The sequence below is a fragment of the Elaeis guineensis genome, chromosome 4 (assembly GCF_000442705.2).
Source record: "Elaeis guineensis isolate ETL-2024a chromosome 4, EG11, whole genome shotgun sequence".
Lineage (NCBI taxonomy): Eukaryota > Viridiplantae > Streptophyta > Magnoliopsida > Arecales > Arecaceae > Elaeis > Elaeis guineensis.
In genome coordinates this window covers 59,275,286-59,299,538 of record NC_025996.2, presented here as the reverse complement: position 1 = coordinate 59,299,538, position 24,253 = coordinate 59,275,286, and the positions used below count along the sequence as shown (strand labels likewise).

Sequence of the window (24,253 nt, the reverse complement as noted above, 5' to 3'; positions counted from 1 at the left end):
GGATTAAATATATTGAATGTCTGAAACCTAAATCTGATCCAAATATTCAATAGGTTAAATGGGTTAATCTATTTATGATCCAAACTAATTTAGTCTAAACTTAAACTTACTTATGACAAGTTAAACACGGGTCAGATCATATTTTGCCAAGCTTAACTACAATAATCAATCAACTTCGTAGGGTATAAGTGCTATTATCTGACCTTATCATTGGTTGAGATATGACATTTTAAATTATTTTTTTGAGTACAAATATGAATACTTAAACAAACATGAATTCTCAATTCCATAAATTGATTTATGAAAATATAATAATTTTTCTTATATGCTTAGCATTAGCAAGAAAAATTATTTAATTTATTATTTGAATTAAAAAGATATTGATTCCTTACTAGTTCATTGAGCTTATGTCTCTTCTTTCTTTACAGATCCAGAGAATTAATTGCTAATAGAATACTTATACTAATATTATTAAATGCTAGAGTAAAATCTTCAGCGTAGCCTGGAATTTATATTTTTTTTCTCAATAAAAATATTGAAAATATTTTTATAGGTTTCTTTCTTTGATTTAATATTTGGAGAGCAATTAAGATTAGATTTCTGTGAACAAAATTTTTGAAGTCACTTATTAGTTTTTTTTTTTTTTTCTGGATTGTTAATTGTTAAATTGAAATTTTAGTTGCTCCAATTTATTTCGCCGTCTTATTTTCTCTGTTATGAAATCATGTTGGATGCCTAAATGCTTGTGGGTTAATGCTCTATAAGAATACTGTAATTGCCATGTATTTGACTCATGGTTTTGGATCGAGGGCATGACAAGCGTTCAAACCCTCATGCATTCTTTGAAAAGTTGTCACAAGTTTTGTTGTGACGATTGTTGTCAACAATATAATCTACGGTGAAAAGATCGATCAAATCTTCCAGAATCCAAACGGATGTAGAGGTGCACGTGTGCTTACCTTTTATTGAGTGGAGCCTGAAACAACTCAAGTCAAGCTTGGTTTGAAGCCGAATGGACTAAATCTTGAACCAGCAAATCTTGCTTGAAACTAATTCCAAGCCAAGAGAAAATTTGACTATGCTTGATCAAGCTCTGCCCAGCAAGGCTCAAATATATTTAGTTACGCATATCACATATTTTACAAATTATAGATAATGGATCTAAGAACAGGCTTTGTATTTTTTTGTTCATTGAATCGATTAAATATTCTTATCAAAAAAGGAAACTCAATTACATAGTAATTCAAGCTTGATTTGAACTTGACTCAAATTCCAACTGATTTTAACTTAATTTAGAATTATCAAACCGATTGTTAGGCTAGAATACAACTTGCTTCAAAACTAAGCCAAGATAATGTAAACAAATAAAATTTTGATGTCGGATTTTGATTTCAAACCAATGTCGACCAGATTCAAGCTTGATCTAGCTTTAGCATGCCTGTTATAAACACCACAGCATTGTAGACTTAAACTGCAAGATTATGTGGACAAAATCCTTCATCAATTGATAAAAAGATCTTTCCTAACGAGTGCATGTAAGTACAACAGAATTCAAACAGTAATATGCAAATTATTCATCAGTCCAGATATAGTTCATTTGACGGTTATCTTGTTGACTCCTCCAGTAACTATATGCTTGTCTCGTAGACTAAGCCATTCTTATAAGTACAGCAAGAGAGAGAGAGAGAGAGAGAGAGGATCTCCCCTCCTCTTGTCTCCAGAATATTTTCTTCAAAAACCATATAAGAACTCAGAAATATGGGAAGCATTATGACAGAGGCCTTAATCAACAAAGCAACCACAAGGCTCTACAAATTTTAACATGATGAACAATCTGACTAGTTGCAATAACATTTAACAATGATCCAGATCTAAAACATTCAGGAAACGGCCAAACAGTAAACTAGATAACAAAATAGATCATCAAGAGTCTTCATGTGATTGTGATAGGGACAACCGGGCATATCATCTAGGTTGTCTGATTCAGATTCTGGTCCAAAACTCTTGGACCAACACAACCTAATGGATCATGTCTTGTCACCGTACGTTTCGACGTTCGTTAATGCTGAGCATGAACTTGATGTGTCCAACACAGTCTTGAGTCTGAAACAGAACTGTAGCGTCCACTTCGGTAGTTTTCACAACACCAAAGGTACACCCTGTCATCTGGTTCAAATTCTTTCAACAATGTGTCATGAACATAGGGTCCTTCTTCGAGTATGGTTCCATCTGAAGAAGCCTATGAAAAAGTGATTTCTTCAGTCCCTTCCACCTTGCTATATCTGATCGTACCCAAGCTGGCATATCATTTGATGAACCTGTGATCACAATGACTGTCTTGTTGCTTACCAGATTAGCGAGAGCCACTATTGTTTCGGGCTCCGTAGCAGAAGAAGCATCAACCAAGAAGATGTGAGTAAAATGGTTAGCTTCAATTCCAGCAGCATGAAGCCTAAAGCTACTCACAAAAGTAGATGTTATGACCTTGAACTGCTGGAGCTCGGAAAGTGGGGGGCAAGTGAAACACTCTCCTTCGTAAAAGCAAGCTGGAATAATGTCATCTGGCACAAGATGATACTCGCGAAAGGCAGCATTGGCACGAAATAGCTTTGACTTTGGAATCTCCAACATCCACTTTTCCATAAGTGCATCGCATGTCCTGTTCCTAGGAGCACACACAAGGATTCGGCATTGGGCACAAGTTTTATAAAGTTGGAGAACTGCTTCCCGAATGATAGCCCCAGTACTAGAGAGGGTTCCTTCTCGGGTTTCTGACAGTGGCCCTTCAAGGAGATAAGGCAGAGGACCCTTGAGACTTAGAATTTGATTTGCTACATGTAGTTGATGATGACTTGAGCTTCTGCAGGCTGGAACTTCGGAAGATGGCAAGTTCAAGGAACTGCTTCTGGAGCTTGGATCAGGGAAGAGGATTTGACGCAATATAGGATCCATCGCAGCAGAGACTGCTTGGTGAAATCGCTTAAGGCAAACTCTGTTGAAGGAGAAGCTAACATCATACTTCTCTGTTGGTGAATGCTGTTTGTGGAAATCATCTCCAAATTCTACTAAAACAGTTGTGCTCTTTACCACCCGGAAGAGGATCCCCTGGCTCATTAAAAAATAAACTTGTCTGTAATGTGCATTAAAAACTGCATGAGTTTTCTCATCATGACGCCAAGATGATAAAGGTTAATAACATTTAACAATATTATGAATGAAGTGAGGGAAAAACTCGCACAAGGTAAGATGGATGAGAGAGAGAGAGAGAGGATACTGAATTTAAAGAAAACTTGCACCCAAAGTTTTCCATGAGTATGCAGCGCCCCTCAATCAAAATACAGTCTGATGAAGTAAATGCACAGAGCCCAACTCCAAATTCAGGTATAAGCTATAGTAGCAACATTTCTCAGAGGAAAAAGCTACTGTAGCAACTAGGTGCTGAAATCACCATCCATAAATTGCGTTGAGCTTCTGGTCAAGGCAAATTTAAGCAAGAGAGGGGCTTGCCATGAAATAAGTAAGCCCAGTTGGCAGGTCCGAAGATCTACATTATCAGTCATAACTTAAGCTCATATGACTAAAGAACCACCTCTGGAATTCCCATAGATTAGGAAAGAGTAGATGAAGGAGAAGGATGGTAACTTGAAATAGAGGAGCTGCCCTTAAGGCACAAATAAGCCAAATAACGAAATGAAACACAGTCCTTTAAAAATGTCTATTAGGTAAAGCCATTTGGTTGCCATTGACAATCGTATATCATTTCTGCAAGCTGAGCTTCTAGATCCAATACAGTAAATCAAACAGACCCTGAAGCCCTTAGATAGATATTATTCCACTAGCAGCATACAAGTTCAGAGCCTAGGATTAGTCATATTTGTCTCCACTATGTAATGGGGAAAAGTTGTTTGATTTCCTCATTCTAAACCTTCCTTCTAAACTGTCAGCTGACAGAAGCAATGTTTAAAACTCCATTTCTTTTTCTTTTTTTTTCAGTTTTTTTTGAATATTTGAAAACTCAACTTTAGTTTCGGTTTTGGTGGGGCTTGCGGAATTTCGGTTTTGACAATTTCAGCAGTTACAATAGTTTCACGCTAAGTTTTGGAGTTTCCGTTATAAAAATCAGAAAAATTAGAGAATATAGAAGCAAAATAAAAAGGATCTAAAAAAAGTAATTACACAACATCGTGGAATGTTTGTAATACATAGGCTCTTTGCTTACATTGTTGCAACAGCCATAGACTGAAGTCAATACTTGCAGAAGAAAATTTCATAAAATTAACTGGTACTTTGTATGGTGAAAATATATGTTATTTACTTCTCAAAATTTAGCCGTGAGAAAATTTATCTTATTTAAAAACTATGAAGCTTTTTGGTGCCTAATGGAGTTGAATATTCCTTTTATCATCACTGGACATTTCTTTCTCCATTCTTAAGGTTAAATGACTAGCTAATTAAATATGTATTTTAGAATGTTACCTTTATTTTGTACAAAAACATATCATTACAATGCAATACAGTGTCCTACTTAATTGTGACCATTAGTCTCCATAAAGTACTGTAACAGCGGCCTTCTTGAATGTCTTGGGCCATCAAGGGATGTTTATCATCTATCCCCTCTTTTAAATCCACTAAAAAGTCACCTACTGCAAATTGACACCATATAGCCCGTGTGCTTATGGAGCTACGGAAATAACCCCAACAACACAGCAAAATAAAACTTCAAATAGTATGAATGTCTTGTTCTAGTTAGTTTTAGCCAAAAATAGCTAAAACCACTGATATTGGATTTGATTTGGTGAGTTCTGGTTGAAAGTAGATGCTTAGGGTCAGCTTTGGATTGGTCTCAATCAAATGCCATCTCACTACCAAAACCTACATGAGTGCCACTCTATTACTATGTTGGTACGTTCGGTGTAGAGACCGGTTTGATGTACCAAACATCGATACACCCACCCCCCCCCCCCAAATAAAAAAAAGAAAAAGAAATACCATATTGGTATATGAACTGGTATATTATAGTATGCCCCAAACCACCCGATTTGGTATGATATGATATATCTTAGTCTTAGCCACAATGCGTTCGTTTTGGCCAAAACAATATTGCTTTTGTGCTATAACCATAATCATCTAGCCTTTTCCTGACTATTTGGGGTTGGCTAAACATTATTGTTTTCAACCAAAACATAAAGTTTTCTTTTCAAATTTATAAAAATGAAACATAATAGTTATGCAAAAGGCTATGGAATAAAATATTGCGCCTGCAATCATTTATCATATGTTATATTTTAGATGAATTGCTTAACTCCTAGGAATGTTTCCATCTATCTATAACCCTCGGTCATTTGTGAATCATCTAAGATGCAAATCCAACCACATATTAGATGTCAATTAACTCATTGAGAAAAACTGCCTCATGATTTGTATCCAAAATATAAACTAGAGTGCTTTGAAAACCTGTTTCATGTACTTGTGCACCCTGACCATGTAATAAAAAAATATGAAACTTCATGCATTTCATAATCTGCACTTTGTACATATAATTCATTATGTTATATAAGTGCACACGGTAATCTTTCTCCTTAAAGCAAGAATATCTACCTAATAATGAAGTAACAAGATAGGAGGAAAAAGCAACAATAAAATAACTCTCAAACTCAAAAACAATGGAAAAGAGAAGTAGAATTAGTTCAACTAAAGATTACTTTTACAATGGCCAAGCACCCTTACTTGAAGTTTCAGAACTCTTTGAACCTACCCATGAATGTGTTCACATTCATTTCCTGCTAACAAGATACGAGATTTTCACAAATAAGGAAAATAACCAAGAAAAGAATAATTCTCGCAATCTGCTATGATTGAATTGATACAGATGTGAAAAGTAGTTGTAGAAATTAAAAATAATCTCCAAGTGATTGGATAGGATTTGATAATATCTTTGATTGAACCAAATTTGCCTAGATTTGGTATCAATCATGTTTAGTCAAATCTTTAGGATTATTTGTAACAACAGAATCAATAAATATCCATTTACATCTATATGTGTGTGTAACCCTTAAAAGTGAACTAAGTGCTGTCAAGCAATGATTTAGATGATATGCTTTGGAGCAAGGATTGCCGTACCGGGTTGAACCGCCCGGTATGGGGCGTGCCGAACCATCCTGGCAGAGAACCGAGACGGTTCCGGCATGCAAAACGGCACATGCCGGTGCCGGAGAAAAAGAGAAAAAGAGAGAAAAATAGAGAGAGGGAGGGAGGAAGAAAAAGAGGAAGGGGAATCCGCCGGAGGGACCGTCGGAGGGCCGCCGGAGGGCAGCCGTGGTCGTCGGGCGGCAGAAAGTGCTCCCGCGGCTCCGCACGGGGAACAGGGGCAATCCGCCCTTGTTTCTCGGGGCTTTTTTTTAAAAAAGCCTTTTTAAAGTGAAGTCGGCAAGGATTTTGCCGGCTTCACTTAAGTGAAGCCGGCATGGGTTTTGCCGACTTCACTTTGAAAAGGATTTTTTTAAAAAAAACTCCGAGAAACAGGGGTGGATCGCCCCTGTTCCCCGCGCGGAGTCGTGGGAGCGCTTTCCGCCGCCCGACGGCCACGGCTGCCCTCCGGTGAATTTTTCTCCCTCTTTTCTTCCTCCCTCTCTCTTTCTCTATTTCTCTCTCTTTCTCTCTTTTTCTTCCCCGATTCGTCCGTGTTTTCCTTTGTCGGTTCGCCTCAGTTCGGAACGGAACAGAGGCGTGCCGTACCGTACCGCCGGCCGGCCGGCCGATCCGGCCACCGGTATCGGTTCCGCCAACCTTGCTTTGGAGACTAATTTATAAAATTTTTCCAACATAACTTTTAGATTTTCACAATCTTTAGGTAGAATTGGATTTATAAAACCTCAAGATTATAGTTAGATCTCTGCATTTGCAAGTTGAAATTTTGATATGAAGCCGAAAACTGAGATTTTAAACTAAATTTGGGAAATCAACATTTTATTCTTAAACAATTGAAGTTTAAGTATTTTTATTGGATCCAAAGATGTGGTGCATCCTTAATTTCATTTAATCTTGAGTGACATTTATTTAAATGATATTACATCTAAATAAAACTTTGATTGTCTATTCCTATGTTTATTTGCATGTTGAGTCACAACTCATTGAACCTCCTTACTCAATCAACTTGGCCCACTTGCAACCAACCAAAGTGGTGCCTATCTACTTAGGCAATTGAACTAGCTAGGCGAACTAAACAGTGGGCTCCACTTGTGACTGACCTACCTTGCCTATAATAGAGTCAAGAAGGACCAACTAAGGGAGCCGAAGGAAAGGAAGGTTCACAAGGTACATGATCTTCTCCAAAATCTGTGACTTGTAAGTAACCTTATTATCCTTTGATTCCAAACTCAGTTTCATCATTTGAAATACAAGATTATTTTTTGAATAAGTTAATTTCAACCTACATAATGTTATAAAACTACAAAACCCTAGTCACTTTTCAAAGCATGAGGTTTAATTTGTGTTTCTGAATTCTGTACCATTTGAAGCCTGTATGTTATATCAAGGTTTTCAATACTAACTCCTTCTTTTAATATTTTGGATTCTGTAGTTAGCTTCCTCTTTGAATTTGTTTCAGAACTTTGGAAACTATGAGTTTTCGTAAAGATTTATGACTTATTTCTTCTTTGAAAATTCAATGTCATTTTAATTTAAAGTTGTTTTGGGTTTTAGTATGGAAATTATGAATCTGTATCAGTTTTCAAATTTATATTTTGAAATGTTCATTGCATCATGAATGAAACTTTAGCTGGTTTTGAACACCAATAACAATCTATAACCACCGGAACATATCCTAGGTGCTATATAAGGGTTTATGAAGCTTATAAACTGAAAATATAATAAAAGTGAAAGATTTACACAGACCCCTGGCGACATATTGGCTTCATTCAAATTATTGATGAGGATCTATGTGGACCCTTGGCCAAGTAATATATGTGGATCTTGGGAATTTAATATGGCCTCATTTGTATTAGCAGGGTGGATTTACATGGCCTTGTCTGGCTACCAATCCATAGGTGAGATTTATGTAGCCTCATCCAATTTACTGGTGGGGATTTTATATGGCCTCGCCTATTGAGAAGATTTATGTTGCCTCAAGGATAAGTGAAACTTTATAAGAAAATATGACACCATGTAAAATATAAGTTTTTGAAATAGAAATTGCATTTTAGCCATTTTAGTTTGGATAAGAATTTGACTTGCGATTTTATATGAGACTGGGCCTTAAGGTAATGGTAAGGTTGCCCTATTGTGACCTTGGTGTCACAATTTCAAAACATAAAAATAACCTCTCTACATTTGGATGCAATGCCGCACATCTTAACCTTCCCAAACCCATAGTGGTGGCAGCCTTGTCTGCTAGGATGCCCTTTGATTTGAATTGTAATCTAATATAAATTATTTGGTCCTTTTTATAAACTCTAGCTGGAACCTTTAGTGACATCTTATTTCTTATTTAAAACTTTGCCTTTGAAATTTGATACAAAATAATTTTACTGAAACTCTAGTCAAGCTTTTCATTGATAATTTGATCATATCATTCATTTTAAAACCATTTGTTTTCTTGTCCAAGCGCAAGTTTGATCATGGCAGGAATTCACTTAATGAACTTTATAGCCCACTCCATTTATTACAAAATATTTTAGAGTGATTATGAGAGATATGGTAGACTTAATAGAAGACTCAATATTTTGAGGTTGCCATATTTGACTTAGTGGTCATGGATGTGGCATTGACAAATTTTCAGTTTTGTTCAGTTATCACTATTTTTGAAAATATAGTATCAGGTATGTTAAGCTATGTTTAAGTTCGTAATTGGATTTTTTACTTAAGAAATTGGACAACAATATAGTTTTAGCAGGTATATTTGATCTTATGTATTTTTTCCCAAGGATGATAGATATTAGTGATATTTTGATGGGCTATGGTAGTCACATCTTCACATTTGAAGAAGTTAGAGTCTTGGGGCATGATATTATTTTCCTAATCTACAGCAGCCTTCTAAAACCAATCTCAGTCCAAAGAAAATGTCCCATGATTAATCCTTTAGACAATCTTTGACAAGCATTGGAGCAAATATGTGTTGGCCAGATCCATGTAACATGCATCATATTGACATTGATAAAATGACTTAAATGACACTTATCTAATAGAGGAGAGGAGATTTACCTTGAAAGGTCCGGCTTCCGTTCCTGAAGGTTTTACATAGACAAAATCTCTTGATAAAAGATACGGTCGTTTTTCAGGAACCGAATCGATCTCAAAAGCTACAAAATCTTTTCTTTCTACATGAGTATTCACGTTGATTTTCTTGCCCTCTCGTGAATTTTGAGTCTGAAAGGCCACATCATGCCGCAACTCTAGTGTGACTTCTGACAATAAATAATTACTCCATTTCTGATTGAAAAAATCATATAAATATTTATGTATCAAAATGAATGAAATATAAAACCAATAATAGAAAGAAGGGAATGACTTTTTATAAAAAATGGCAAAGTGTAACTATTAGACAAACCAAAGTAGATGGAATAACAAGTATTTGAAACAAAGAGTGGAGATGGAAAAATCAATATGTTGGCATTAAAAAGTAGTAGCCGTTCTGGTGTATCGTACTCACACATCCTATGGTATCCCTACGGGGCCAATTAAGCATGTTGTTGAACACCAGTATGTTTAAATGAATACATGCAGTCCATCAAGACTCTTTCCAAGGAACCAAAATTTGTCAAGCTACTGCTTATGAAGCATATTTACTCATAGCAATCATTAAACCCTTTAAAATCCTGTAGTATTTATTTTTATCTTAAGAAGCAAGATAAAAATGTTTTTTGGTTTGAAATGTATGACATGTAATTATTTGGAAAGCTTACAAAAATTTTGTTAATGATGAGAATGGAGCTTACTGATCATAAATTACACATGACTGTAGTTAAATAAGGAAAAGCAAAAATAAAAAATAAAAAACAAAAGATTCGCAAGCAAAGTTTGTGGTACTATCCTGAGCCACCCGGTTCGATGCATATAGAACTGCATCACCCTTGTATTGGGACGGTATGACTGATTAGTATCACCCATACTGGGATGGTATGGCTGATCAGCTTGGAATAGTGCTTGAACCGGTTGGTTCTGACCTAGTTTTGCTTGGTTTAGCACGGTTTGGGCACTGTTTGGACTTCAATGATTGAGAGGGAGGCAGAGAAGGCCTCCTGTGTGGGAACAAAAGAAATTAACAAAGTTTTAAGTGGTAAAGAATTTGAACAACTCAAAAATTTCTAAGAGGAATGTCAGTTCAAAATAATAGACAGATTTCAACTATCCAAAGCTTATATACAAAGTCCATTGCACCCAAACTAATCTTCTAGTTGTCCAAATCCCAGTGACATATCTCCAATTTATTACATTCTCATCCTATTTAGAGCCAACCACTACAAGATTTCTACTAGGACAAATGTTGGATTTGCCTCTGAATGTGAACTGCAAAGAAGTTTCCTATGAATTAATGAATAGAAATTTAAAATGATCTACGGTGACAATTTTAGCTCCACCACAAAACATGAAGTTGCTTTTCTACATCAATTCATAAAGATGATTTCCAGTGTGCTGGTGATAGTTACTAGAAGGATCACATCCCTTATATGCATCATTGTGAGATTCATGCATGAAGCATACTTAGCTCAAAATACAATTGCTATAGAGTAGCTGTTAGGCCATATGGCTTACCATGGAACATCAGATACAGCATAATATCATGGCCTATATATGTGCCCATGATTATGACATGCAAAATAAAGGGAAGACTTGCGCACCATGTGTAGTCAAAAACTCCTTACATGTTCTTGTTTTATAGTGAATGGACTAGCTTCCAGAGCAATAACATAGAATTTTCCACTAGAAAACTTCCATTTTTAGATGGTTTCGCATTGTAATACTTCTAGAAGATATAATGGAATTCCACTAATTAGAGATTGCAATGTCCTACACCACCTTAGGTCCATGAACCTGGCCCAAACAAATTTGGGGCCCTAGGCCCAAGTAACCCAGCTCCCCATGCCCCTTTTCTTTCCTCCCAACGTATGCATCCCATGCACTATCGCCTCCTCTTTTCTTCTTTCCTCCTTCTTCTATTATTACTTCCCTTCTCACCGAGCACAGTACCACTATATATAGCCATCTACTGGCACCTCCCATCCTATTTCTTCTACTACTACTTACCTTCTCATGGAGTGTCACTACCACCATATAGCCATCTACCAGCACCTCCCATCCTATTGCCATCTAAGTATGGCAGTTGGGTGGATTTTTTCAAAGACCCGACCTATCTCTATTCCTAATAGGACCCATTTAGTAATGCCCTATAGGATTTGAGGGTGAGAATATTTGAACTCCATACCTTTAGAAGGCCTAACCATTACCTCAACCACTAAGCCATAGTTCACATTTATATTTAAATTGGTTGATAATTTAATAACTTTGTGATGTAGTGTATCACATTGCTTTTAGATTCTAATTTATATGATATTTGAATTGATCAAGCAGGTCTGGTATTCAAATAATTCGATCTGTATAAAGGTTAATCAGGCAGGTACAGATACTCTGATCCTGCTTAATACAGATCGAATGCCATTCGATCTATTGCAATAGATCTCTGATCCTGCTCGAGTAGTAGCCTCTTTTAGGGAGCAACGTCATATTGTAGGTCTTAAAAAGTTATCCGATTAAAAAAGATCATCTTAAAGGGGCATCTTATGACCAAATTATAATAGTCTTCGGAAGTTTAGTGCATGATTGGGCTTCCAACATGGGCAAATTTCGCTCATGGACCCTATCCATCTGTACATATTATGGTGAAATAGTCCACATCGAGTCTAATGATCCTTTTACATCAGAACTCTCCTTGTTTAAGAGATTTGGCTCCTATTAAATCAAGAACTGTAAGCGAGGAAACACTTACTTCCCCATCTCATAGCTAAACCACTTGACTTTGCTTAGAAGTTGACCTTTTCGACCGATCTGAAAAGATTCAATCATTTTGTGCCTGGCTTCTATGATCTTCCTCTCGATGATGCAGTCCTCATCCAATGAAATTTCCTAATCTTAGTCTTCTTTGCTCTCTGACCTCAGCAAACCAGTCACATCACTTCTGCATTTGGACTCCATGGTAGGACCGCTCCTTGCCATCCTTTCTCGTTAATGACAATGATGGAGACTTTTCCTCTATCTTGGTCTCGATCGACTTATCGAATCAAAGGGTAAGAACTTGGCCTCTCGTGAGGATATTGGCTTCTTGTATGACCATTGACATGACCTTGCTGCAGACATTAATAAGTCGCTTCATTTGGATAGCAGCTGCAGAATGTACATTTTTCTGTATTCTTGAAGAATTAATCATGAACTCCTTCCTACCCTTTATAAGAAGATACTTCCTCTCTGTCATCTATAGAAAATAGCATCTCAATCCCAAAAGTATAGACTTCAAAGTAGGACATGGTAGACATCCAGAGAAATGACTTCACATGTTACCTCATCCATGTACCTCTTAGTTATTGCAAATTTGAAGATACATTATGTAGTGATTTTCCACAATATTTTTCTTAATGCACCCAAGAAGTAGAAACATAGGTGAGGCTTGGTCTATAGCCTTAGCTTTTGAACTAGACTTATATATATGAGGTTCTTTCGACTTCCAAGATCTACAATAGCCCCAATGATACTCTGCTTCACCTGGATCGTCAAGTAAAAGAGTTTCTCTCACATCTCTAGTTTTGTCTCAGTTCTCTTCGGTTTTCTTGCCAGTAGCCTCAATTTTACATTTATTTGTTCAAGCTCAAGCAGCTTCTCAACCTCAGTCAAATTGAGGACCATCTTTCTTTTTTTCTTAGGATCCCACTCCTTCTACTTCTTCCTCTTCAGCTGCAACTTAGGTTGAAGCTTCTAACACTTCTTCTTAATGTGTCTATTGATGTTTCATTGATCACAATAATTTTTCTAAGTTATGTTGACCTACTTTTTACTATGCTCCCCCTTTTGTTTAGGTTTTCCACTACTTTGCTTAAACTTACCACCATTGTTGTCTTTCTCAGGCTGATTCTTCTCCTCAATCTCCATGACTTTCATGCTAGATTTGCCAATGTCTTTAACTTTGAAGAGCTTTAGCTCTTTCTAGATGCACTAATGTGGACCTCCAACTACTTGATGATCACTTCATGATTATCGATATGAAGATCTTGGCTGAGATGGCTCGTGAAACTCGATGATATAATCTTGGACAGAATAATCATACTTTTGCCATAGGCAATGCTACTTGATCCATTAATCCCCCTCATAACTGATTAAGTAAAATTGCTTATGAGTAGTGTTGGAACAATTGGATCTACTCCCCCCGATTCTATGTTGGCTGCCCGATTCAAGGTCGGCTCTTCCAACTCCACGACGGCAACAGATGTCGGATTCTACAGAACCTAAGAAAGGAAGCAAAGCTGTTAAATAGGGAAGGTGTTGAGGATAAAATCATCCTTGTCCAAGACCCCAAGACTTCAGATGTAACATCCGAAAGCTGTTATGACATCTGAAATATCTGTTGCCAACCTGACATCGACGATCGACCCTTTTTCGATGTCATCCGATCTTTCCACGAATAACTATTTCCCTTGTGGACCAATGGTTTGATAGCACTACATTGATTCATCGCCAACACCTTTGGACAATTCCCCACCCTTCATCGGTATATGCCGTCCTGCTGTCAGTTTCAGCCTTCACTAATAACCACTGACATCTGGTCAGCTATTAGCATCTCTTGTAAGTTATTGACCCCACATAAGCCATCAAGCAAACTTTAGCTGACATAAAAAAGGATGGTCTCTCTTGCCCATTGATCTCTCCTGTCAATTGCCGACCCCATATTGGACTTTTAGCTGACCTTGCTTCGGCTATTGATCTCTCTTAGCAATTCGGGAATCTTCTTCAAAACGAAGCGGTAACATGCAACAAATAAATGGGAGAGAAGAGGATCAAGTCAGCTACAACAACTTTTATGTCACCATGTGGGACATTTTATCCAAGGCATACGAATCTCCCTCAGATGTCATGTCGTTGCAGTAATGTCCCAAAATAAAGTGCCAGTGCGGGCTTTATGGATCTTTATATATTTCTTCGCACTGGAGCTCCTTTACGGTTTTAGGCCGAAGTAGAGTCGTCGTGACTGATTGCCATGGCCGACTATCGACTGCCATGACCGACTGCCAACTGCCATGGCCGACTGCCGACTGCCATGGCCGATTGTCGACTGACATGGCCGACTGCATACTAACATGGCCGACTGCCGACTAACATGGCCGACTGATATAGCCGATTGCCTAATCTACAATCACGATACTACAATCGTAGATAATAACTACATGCCACAACTGTTAGTGGGCATAAACTACCCATTAACTCCATGATAATGGCCCGATAATGAGGGTTAACTATCCATTCGTGCCACAATAAGTGGGACTCCATGTGTTTAACCGTTATAGACGGTTACCAACAGTTTGTCTATAAAAGAGAGGTAAAGAAATAGTGATGGTAAGATACTTCTGAGCTGATACTCTGTCACACTTTACATTCAACTTCCTGTTTGACTACTCCCCACTAACTTAAGCATCGGAGGATCCCGCTGGATAAAACTCTGACCAGTGGACTTTCTTTTGTAGGTAGCTTTTCACCGACGACAGGCGCACTTGGGGATTGACCGCAACAAATTGACACATCAGGTAGAGGGAGAAAATCCAATCATCATGGCAAAAATGAGAGCCTAGAATGTTTCCATCGGCTTCGTCCGGCAATCTTCCTGTCGGAAAGATCTTCCACCTCCACCAGCAGAATCCAGATCCTCACATCCGGTCATCATCACGGACGCTCAGCGATTCGCTGCCTTAGTGCAGTAGGAACATTGACGGAGGTAGTTTATAGCCTCCAGCAAATATAGCCAACAATCGATGGTAGCGCAACCTCGACAACAGTCTTATCGATGGGATGGGCCACGTCACTCAGTCCATCACTCTCAATGCACCGATCGCCACCTATTTTCCCTCCATAAAGCTAATAAGGGGAAACGACGATGTTCTTTTTCCTCTCATCCAACAAAAATTCTACTCTTGGGTGCTCTCTTCGAGAGGATTCCCAGCATATGGACAACTACGAGCAGAAGCTCCAGGAGCTAGATTACCAAATTAAATGGCTACAAAATGACTAATGATAAAACTTTGAGGGGCAGACGATTCAGAAAGCTTCTCTAAACAACGAATCGATCATGATCTATGATTCGAAAAGCTTCTCCAAATGACAAATCGATCATAATCTACGATTCGAAAAGCTTCTCCAAACGATGAATCGATTATGATCTATGATTCGGAAAGCTCTTTCCAAATACCGACTATGTTCCTCTATAATGGAACGACCTACGACAATGTTCCGATTGAATGGCGCAATGTACGACAATATTCTTCTATGACGGAATGATTGTCCCTCGGACATGGAATGTCGACAATCTATAAATATTTTTAATTATTTAGTCAGCTCTTATTCGATTGACTAAAAGATCCCTATCCCGAAAAAAAATAATGAGTCAACAGCTCATTCGACGATTATGCAATTCGACGATAATTACAAGCTCCGACTCAAGCCCCAAGGGGCAAAAGCAGAAAAATTTTGATCTTCGGATTGAGATGAATCCCAAAGGACCAAAATACCGACTCGACTATGGTCGGACAGAAGAAAATACCGACTCGACTATGGTCGGATGGACCAAAATGCCGACTTGACTACGATTAGATGGAAGAATATGCCGACTCGACTACGGTCGGATAAAAAATATGTCGACTCGACTACGATCGGACGGAACAATATGCCGACTCGACTACGATCGGATGGAACAACATGTCGATTCGGCTACGGTCGGGCGGAACAATATGTCGACTCGACTTCGATTGGACGGAGCGACATGCCAACTGGACTCAAAGATTATTCGATTGCTATTCAACTAAATTAGCAACAGTCATCTAGGATGAATGATGATCATATTTGAAAGGACTCTGGCCACTTGCCTGAAGGACGACACCCAACCTTCCATGCCGACTAGTCAGTTGATATTTGTCAGTTGATAATTGGCCTTCACACAACAAAACTACAAAAAGCTATTCAGCTACTCCGCAAACCAAGTTCAGGAGAATCATTAATGTCTGCAAGCAAAATGATCACAGAATCGGAGCTCGAAATCATGGCAGAGGATATACTAACTCCCATCGTCCGATGCGTCAAGTCATCTTAGACTTGGGAGTGGGGGGCAACTATTGGAACAATTGGATCTGCTCCCCCCAATTTTATGTCGGCTGCCCGATTCAAGGTCGGCTCTCCCAACTCCACGATGGCAATAGATGTCAGATTCTACATAACCCAAGAAAAGAAGCAAAGCAGTTAAATAGGGAAGGTGTTGAGGATAAAATCGTTCTTGTCCAAGACCCCAAGACTTCAGATGTAACGAATCTCACCCGAAAGCTGTTGTGACATTTAAAATATCCGTTGCCGACTTGCCATCGACAACCGACCCTTTTTTGATGTCATCTGATCTTTCCATGAATAACTATTTTCCTTGCGGACTGATGGTCTAACAGTACTGCATTGATTCATCGCCAACACCTTCGAACAATTCCCCACCCTTCATTGGTATTTGCCACCCTGCTGTCAGTTTCAGCCTTCACTGATAACCACTGATGTCTTGTCAACTATTAGCATCTCCTGTAAGTTGCTAACCCCACATAAACCATCAAGCAAACTCTAGTTGACATAAAAAAGGATGGTCTCTCTTGCCCATTGATCTCTCCTATCACTTGCCGACCCCACATTGGACTTTAGCATACCTTACTTCGGCTATTGATCCCTCTTAGCAATTTGGGACTTTTCTTCAAAATGAAGCGGTAACATGCAACAAATAAATGGGAGAGAAGAGGAACAAGTTAGCTACAACAACTTCTATGTCACCATGTGGGATATTTTATCCAAGGCATACAAATCTCCCTCAGATATCGTGTTGTTGCAGTAATGTCCCAAAATGAAGTGCCAGTGCGGGCCCTATGGATCTTTATATATTTCTTCGCACTGGAGCTCCTTTATGGTTTCAAGCCGAAGCAGAGTCATCGTGACCGACTGCCATGCCCGACTACCGACTGTCATGGCCGACTGCCGACTAACATGACCAACTACTGATTGCCATGGTCAACTGCCGACTGACATGGCCGACTGCCTAATCTACAATCATGATACTATAATCGTGGATAATAAATACATGCCACGCCCGTTAGTGAGCATAAACTACCCACTAACTCGATCATAATGGCCCGATAATGGGGGTTAAATATCCATTCATGCCACAATAAGTAGAACTCCACGTGCTTAACCGTTATAGACGGTTACCAATAATTTGTCTATAAAAGAGAGGTAAAGGAACAGCGATGGTAAGACACTTCTGAGCTGATACTTTGCCACACTTTACATTCAACTTTCTGTTCGACTACTCCCCACTAACTTAAGCATCAAAGGGTCTCCACCAACTCCGGCCAGTAGACTTCCTTTTGCAGGTAGCTTTTCACCGACGACAGGTGCACTCAGGGATTGGCTGCAACAAGTAGGCCCTTGAATTTACTCCACATCAGACTACATATGTTGTTGTTGCTCATGTACTAATTCCACCAGGTAAGGATATGGCTGTAAAGCTTGAGATGGACAAAAGCTATATTTCGGACACTTGTATATCCATAGATGACGAAGTAGGTCTCTAACTGCTCTAGCTTGTTATCTAGCTTATCTGCATCAATAGCTTCATCATATATAGAGACCTCGATTCGAGCTTCAACTTTGAAAGGCTAAAGAGGAAAATTTTGAGTTCCTATAGGTTTATCATCATCCTTGCTAGAAAATGATCCTCATATGAAAATGTGGGAGACAGCTCTGGTATAGGAGTTGCTGGTGCTTATACTGAAGGCATTACTTATCAAGATATGAACTCGCTGACTTGGCAATCTTCTTCTCCAGTTATGTAAGATGTCCCTTCATCTCATTATCCATCAAGATATAACTAGTAGTATACTCATTTTTGCCTTTTGATATACTTAAAAGTACCAATAGCTCTTCTCCTAATTACTTTTCTCCTAACTGCTTGTACTACTTGTACATCTGGACCATAAATGAAGCCCTTTACAGATGTAGAAGATCAAAGCTCTAATACAATCTTAATATAATTGAGCGAAATAAAGAGTTTTCTTAACCTACTCAACTTGAATCTCTTAAAAGAAATTTAGAAAAAGATAAAAAATTTGATAAAAGTAGGATTTGATCTCCTTTTCTTTTACTGATGATTCAAAAATCGAGGTATATAGCTCCTATTTATAATAGTGAGATTCGCCCTTGCACAATTTGGGTTATATTGTTCTCCTAGTTCGAAAAGTACATGCTTTTAAAAAATAAATATGACTAGTAAAAATAAACAAAAAAAGCTAAAAATCCATTCAAAATAAATGTCGACTCCATCAATTTTGCTTAATGTCACTCTGTTAGGATTTGACGCTTCGAGATTCGGTCCTCAATAAGCCCACAACAGATCCAGGAGATGAATGGAGTCCAACGAGTCCAAGAACAGTCCAAACGAAGTCCAGACAGCGGAGATATGCGCAAAAGAAGGTGGCACGACCCACGGAGCGACGGAGGCCGATGGCGGTGCAGCCAGGCCCGGCAATGTAGCCCAGTGCACAGATGCGCGAGCCCAGCCCGAGCCTAGGCGGATGCTCACGCAGGCACGGCCCGCTTGGAGTTCTCATGTGGTCCACATGCGGTGCATGGACCGGTGGTCCATGGGGGCGTCGCATGGACTGGCAGGCCATTTTCCATCGGTCTCATGGTCCACGATGGATCGGGCGGCATTTCCCCACGTTTCTTGCAGTCTATGGGTGTAGTTTTGGTGCGGGAGCGTGATCGAACGTCTGGCGGTGCACGCGGTCTTAATTAAATGGTTTAGGGGTTGATTTGAGTCCTGATTCAACTCTATTTCCATGTGGGAGTCGGTCTTAGGACTTTAAAACCCTGTGGCCGTAATAGAAAGCTGTGGCATGGCTTTGGTGTTTGGCAGAAACCTGAGAGAGGCGACAGTAGCTGCAGACCGTCTGGTGGTTCGGCAGAGAGTAAGGGTATAGGGTACCTCGGGCAGACTATCACACAGCGGTCATTCCAGAAGTTCAGGGATCTTCTTGGGTTCTAATGAGAGCTTTATAAGGATAGCTTATAGTTGAGAGAGATTGTGTATATGGATTGAGAGTGTGAGGATCTCCTCTTGTACTTATTTTTTTTATAGTGAAGCTTTGCATGCCCTGTGGAGGTATGCCTTGGGCTGATCCATGTACTCAATTTTTTTCTCTTATCTTGTATTTATTTTTTTCTTCTTTCTTTCTCTTGCTGATCGAGTGCAACACGAGTGGTATCGAGAAGATCTTATAGTGGTGGTGTTCTGGCCAGATATCTCCAATAACTGATATCAGAGTTCAGACGGTATCAGTGAATGGTTGCCCAGATTGTGACGGTGTTGATCGAGATTGAAGAAGATGAAGAAGATAAGTTCAATCAAGGTGGAGATCAGCAGGTTTGATGGAAAGAGCAATTTCTTCCTCTCGTAGTCGAGGGTAAAGGATGTGCTCATCCAGTAGGGGTTGATCGATGCTCTCTTGTGCGAGGAGAAACCAACTATCATGGAGGTGATGGTTTGGAAGCAGCTCCAGATACAAGCGATGAGTACGATCCGCTTGTGCCTAGCGGATGATGTGGTGATTCATGTGCTTGATGAGACTTTTCCAATGGTAATATGGTTAAAGCTCGAAGAGTTGTATATGACGAAGTCCCTCACCAACACTCTTTTTCTTTAGAGGTAGTTCTACCAGCTATGGATGATCGAAGGACAGAGCATGCAGGAGCATCTAAGCAATTTTCAGAATATCCTCACTGACCTCCTCAACGTTGGTGAGAAAGTTGAGGAGAAGACTAGGACGTTGGTCTTGCTATCATCCCTTTATCTCTCTTTCGAGTCTTTAGTGACTACTTTTTTAGTGGAGAAATGCACTATCAAGATGGAAGAGGTGACTTCTATATTCCTCCAGAACAAGATTCTCAGACAGGAGAATCAGACTTTGAGTTTAGACGGTGACTCAGCTATGGCGGTGACTGGAGGATGTGGTGGCCGAAGATGAAGCGACAAAGGATCGCAATGTGGGTGGTCCAAGTCCAGGACGAGGGACTATAACAAGATCAGATGCCACCAATGTAACGAATTAGGATATCATGTCAGAGATGACCCTCAACTCAAGAATCAGATGATAGCTACTATGGTGGTGACTAGTAGCGACACTGAGATCATTGATGTGCTTATGGTCTCAGATGAGGTATTTACTCTTTTCTAGTAGTAGATTTTAAATTCTACTTGTTCCCATTATATCTGTTACAGAGAGGAGCTATTTGAGTTTCTAGAGAGTAATGAGGACATTATTTACTTATCGGATGGATCGAGCTATGCAATCAAAGATATTGGGATGGTCAGCGTGGAGACACATAATAGAGCAGTGAAGAAGTTGGGTGAGGTTTAATACATAACCAGCTTCAAAAGAAATCTAATTTTTCTCAGCAAACTAGATTCAAGCAGCTACAAATGGAGAACTGATGGAGGAATTCTAAAGGTCATGTGCGCCAATAGGATCGTGATGAAGGAAAAGGAGTATGGAGCACACTACCTCTTGGCAGAGAGCCCAGTGCGAGGTGGAACTCCAAGAGCAGATGGATCGGACACAAGACGGGAGACTTGAGAGGACAAAAGGCGACATCGCAAGGAGAAGTTTTTATTATCGCAGGAGACTATCCTGAGCAAATCTCAGGTTAGAAAGGACATAACACATGACGGAGATGGGATCGAGCAGCCTTGCTCGACTCCCATATTTGCTCATCCATGAGCAGCAGACGATTATCCCAGGATATGGAGGCGAGAGATGAGCTCTCAGAGTTATTGTGGAGGCCAAATGTTGAGTAAAGGTGAAGATTGTTAGGATTTGATACCTTGAGATTCAGTTCATAATAAGTCCAGAACGAGATCCAAGATGACGAACGAAATCTAACGAGCCCAAGAACAACCCAAACGGAGTCCAAATAAAGGAGATACGCGCAAAAGAAGATGGCACGATCCACGAAGCGGTGGAGGCTGGCAGCGACGCAGTCAGACCCAGCAGCGAGGCCCGACAGCGTGGACGCATGAGCGCGGCCTGTGCCTAGGCAGGCATGCGCACAGGCGCGGCCCGCACGGAGTTCTCATACGGTCCACGAGCGATGCGTAGACCGGCGGTCCATAGGGGCGTCGCATGGACCGGCAGGCCGTTTACCGCTGGTTTCTTATGGTCCACGATGGATTGGGCAGCATTTTCCCGCATTTCTTGTGGTCTACGGGCGGTCTACAGGTGCAGTTTTGGTGCGGGAGTGCAATCGAATGGCTGGCGGCACACACAGTCTTGATCGAATGGTTTAGGGGCTGATTTGAGTCTTGATTCAACTTTGTTTCCATGTGGAACTCGGTCTTAAGCCTTTAAAACCCTATGGCCATAGCAGAGAGCTGCGGCGTGGCTTTGGTGTTCGATAGAAATCTGAGAGAGGCGGTAGCAGGCAGCAGCTGCAGACCGTGTGGTGGTCCGGTAGAGAGCAGAGGTATAGGATACCTCGGGCAGATTGTCACAAAGTGGTCGTTCTAGAGGTTTAGGGATCTTTTTGGGTTCTAGTAAGAGCTTTGTAAAGGTAGCTTTTAGTTGAGAGAGATTGTGTATAAGGGTTGAGAGTGTAAAGATCTCCTCTTGTACTTATTCTTTTTCATCGTGAAGCTTTGTTTGGCCCGTGGAGGTAAACCTTGGACTGATCCATATACTTGATTTTTTTCTCTTGTCTTATATTTATTTTTTTCTTTTTTTTCTTTCTCTTACTGATCAAGTACAATGCGAGTAGTATCGAGAAGATCCTGTGGTGGTGGTGTCTTAGCCAGACATCCCCAACATGCTTTGCCTGATTCTTTTTGGATTTGAAGACATATCTAATTAAAGTCTTTCCTAAAAATAAAATTTTTGGTTTGACTCGTCGGTTTGAAAGTCCAAATAATGAAATTTGAGTCTGATCACTGGCTGCATAGCCCTCTTTAAAAGCAGCCCCAAAAGAACTAATAAAACCAACCTAACAAAAATCCAACAACATAGATAAGATAGCAATTTTCTGAATAACTATGTTTTCAAAATTAAATTCACCACATGCCAAAATCCCAAATCAACCACACGTTAAAATCAAGGTAGAACCACAATTTACTCAACATAACCACTTCTCAAAATTTTTGAAAGACGCAACTAGTTCTAAAAAATCATAATATCAAACAGGGTTTTGAACCAAACTATGAAGACAAGATACATCTAACTTGTCTAGGACCTTGCTCCAAGCTCATTTTTCAACCTCTATACCTTACCTTCTATACTGCAGGCCTTGAAAAAGAGAGAATGAAGAAGGGTAAGCCAAAAGCCGAGTCCATAACCAACAATTATAGCCAAAAGGATCAAGCAAGTATAACAAAATGAACTTTGAACAATTTTTGGGTGCATGATACAAGATACCTTATTTAGAAAAAGATAGATTGACATAATACATATGCACATAAAATCTCAAGAACTTGTATGCAAGGAATTTTCCAATTAGTATTCCATATATTATTCCAAGGAAAAATTTTACAACTTACTACCAAAACCAAAGTTTCTTATGTAAATGCATTCACTGAGCAATTTATGATTCTGTGTGTGGTTGGATTTTTATTAGATTGATTTTATTTGTTTTTCTTTGGCAGGTGATCGGCTGTCATGCTCGTGGGGACCAGCTGTATGTGTGTGCGGCGAGTTGCCACATCCCTCGGCGTCTGATTTTAGGTCGGGGGTGCGACAAGTAGTGCCAAAACAAGAGGAGAAAAAAACAGAGAGACAAATATAATCATGTTACCTCAAGGTAAAAGTCCTCGGAATAGAGTAAAGTAGCAAAAAAGTCTGCGTAAGTTGACGGAGACAATGGCTTTCTGAGCACTGGCGGCACCATATCCTTCTCGATCAGCTCCTTCAGATGCTTCGGGATCTCATATCTGCTCCTCTGCTCAATCTTTACTGGTTCTGCTAATTCTTCGTCAGGTTCCGGAAACTTGAATGGGGAAGGACGTGGAGAAGCCTTTGATAATGGATAAAGACCCGAAGAAGCCTCCAATCGAACAACGTTTACAATTTTTGACGGCAGATGTGATCGAGAAAACTTTGATGGCAGAGGAGAAGACGGGGACGAAGTCTGTGGCGAGGGAAGAGAAGGGGATGAAGAAAAGATCGGCGGTGGAGAAGTTTCACCAAACTCTTCGAGAAATCTTTTGCTGGATTCTGTCGAGATCGACAACTTTTTCACGGAAGGAGAAGTAATTGTGGAGGATGATTTCATACGATATCCGGAATCAGCAGCAGCAGAGCAGGAAGACGGAGCAGGAGAAGCTGGAGAAACTCTAAACGACGACAAACTTTCCTGAGGCTTTTCCGGTGATCTCGTCCTTCGTTCTGCCGAGATCGGCGGGTTCTTCTCTGAAAGAGAAGATAATTGTGTATGAACCACAGAGCTAGAAGATGGAAGACGACTTGGAGCAGAAGCTTCGCGCGATGGATAAGCTTCAGTCGCCGGTGAGAAACGCTGGTTCAGTGGCCTGGTAGGATAATTACCTCCATCGTTTCTTTCACGCGCTGCTTCTTCCTTGCCGAAGACTGTACCCATCTCCTCCCTCGAGGAATTCTTCGATGACTGATGAGGAGAGTGAAGAAGAGAAGCGTTGTCACCTGGGTTTAGGATTGGTGAGGGGAAGGCTGGGTTTATAGAAGAAGGTGGCCTGAAGTGACTGGTTGTGGAGAACTGATTCGATACCTGCGGGAAAGAGACGAGTAACGAAGAAAGCTTTTTTGTTTCAAGAAGAATGCGGGAGGGGTTGAAAATAATATTTTAAAATATAATAATATTTATGTTATACACATATAATATAATCTATTATAATATTATAATAATATGATATAACATAATAATATTCTAGTGATAATATAATATAATATAATATATACTATAATAT

At 39.6% G+C, this 24,253-nt stretch overlaps 1 protein-coding gene across 2 annotated transcripts; it reads right to left on the bottom strand.

The window, feature by feature from the left end:
• Positions 1–1,741: 1,741 nt before the first annotated feature.
• LOC105042788 (probable RNA helicase SDE3) lies at positions 1,742–24,112 on the bottom strand. Of its 2 annotated transcripts, XM_073256593.1 has the most exons (4): positions 23,856–24,112; positions 23,107–23,720; positions 9,199–9,426; positions 1,742–3,105 (listed from the first exon to the last, which is right to left on the bottom strand). In XM_073256593.1, the coding sequence occupies exons 1-4, from the start codon at positions 23,905–23,907 to the stop codon at positions 2,182–2,184; spliced, it is 1,818 nt and encodes a 605-aa protein (XP_073112694.1). In that variant the 5' UTR covers positions 23,908–24,112; the 3' UTR covers positions 1,742–2,181. The 2 variants fall into 2 exon arrangements, with proteins under 2 accessions (XP_073112694.1, XP_010918410.2); XM_010920108.4 differs by having other exon boundaries at positions 23,107–24,112.
• Between the last annotated feature and the right edge of the window lie 141 nt (positions 24,113–24,253).

Coding starts and splice junctions, on each gene's coding strand:
- LOC105042788 (XM_010920108.4), bottom strand. CDS start 23,907: ATGGGTACAGTCTTCGGCAAGGAAGAAGCAGCGCGTGAAAGAAACGAT. Junction 9,427..23,106: donor CCGAGGACTTTTACCTTGAG/GTAACATGATTA, acceptor TTTTTCAATCAG/AAATGGAGTAATTATTTATT. Junction 3,106..9,198: donor CGGAAGCCGGACCTTTCAAG/GTAAATCTCCTC, acceptor TTAATGAGCCAG/GGGATCCTCTTCCGGGTGGT.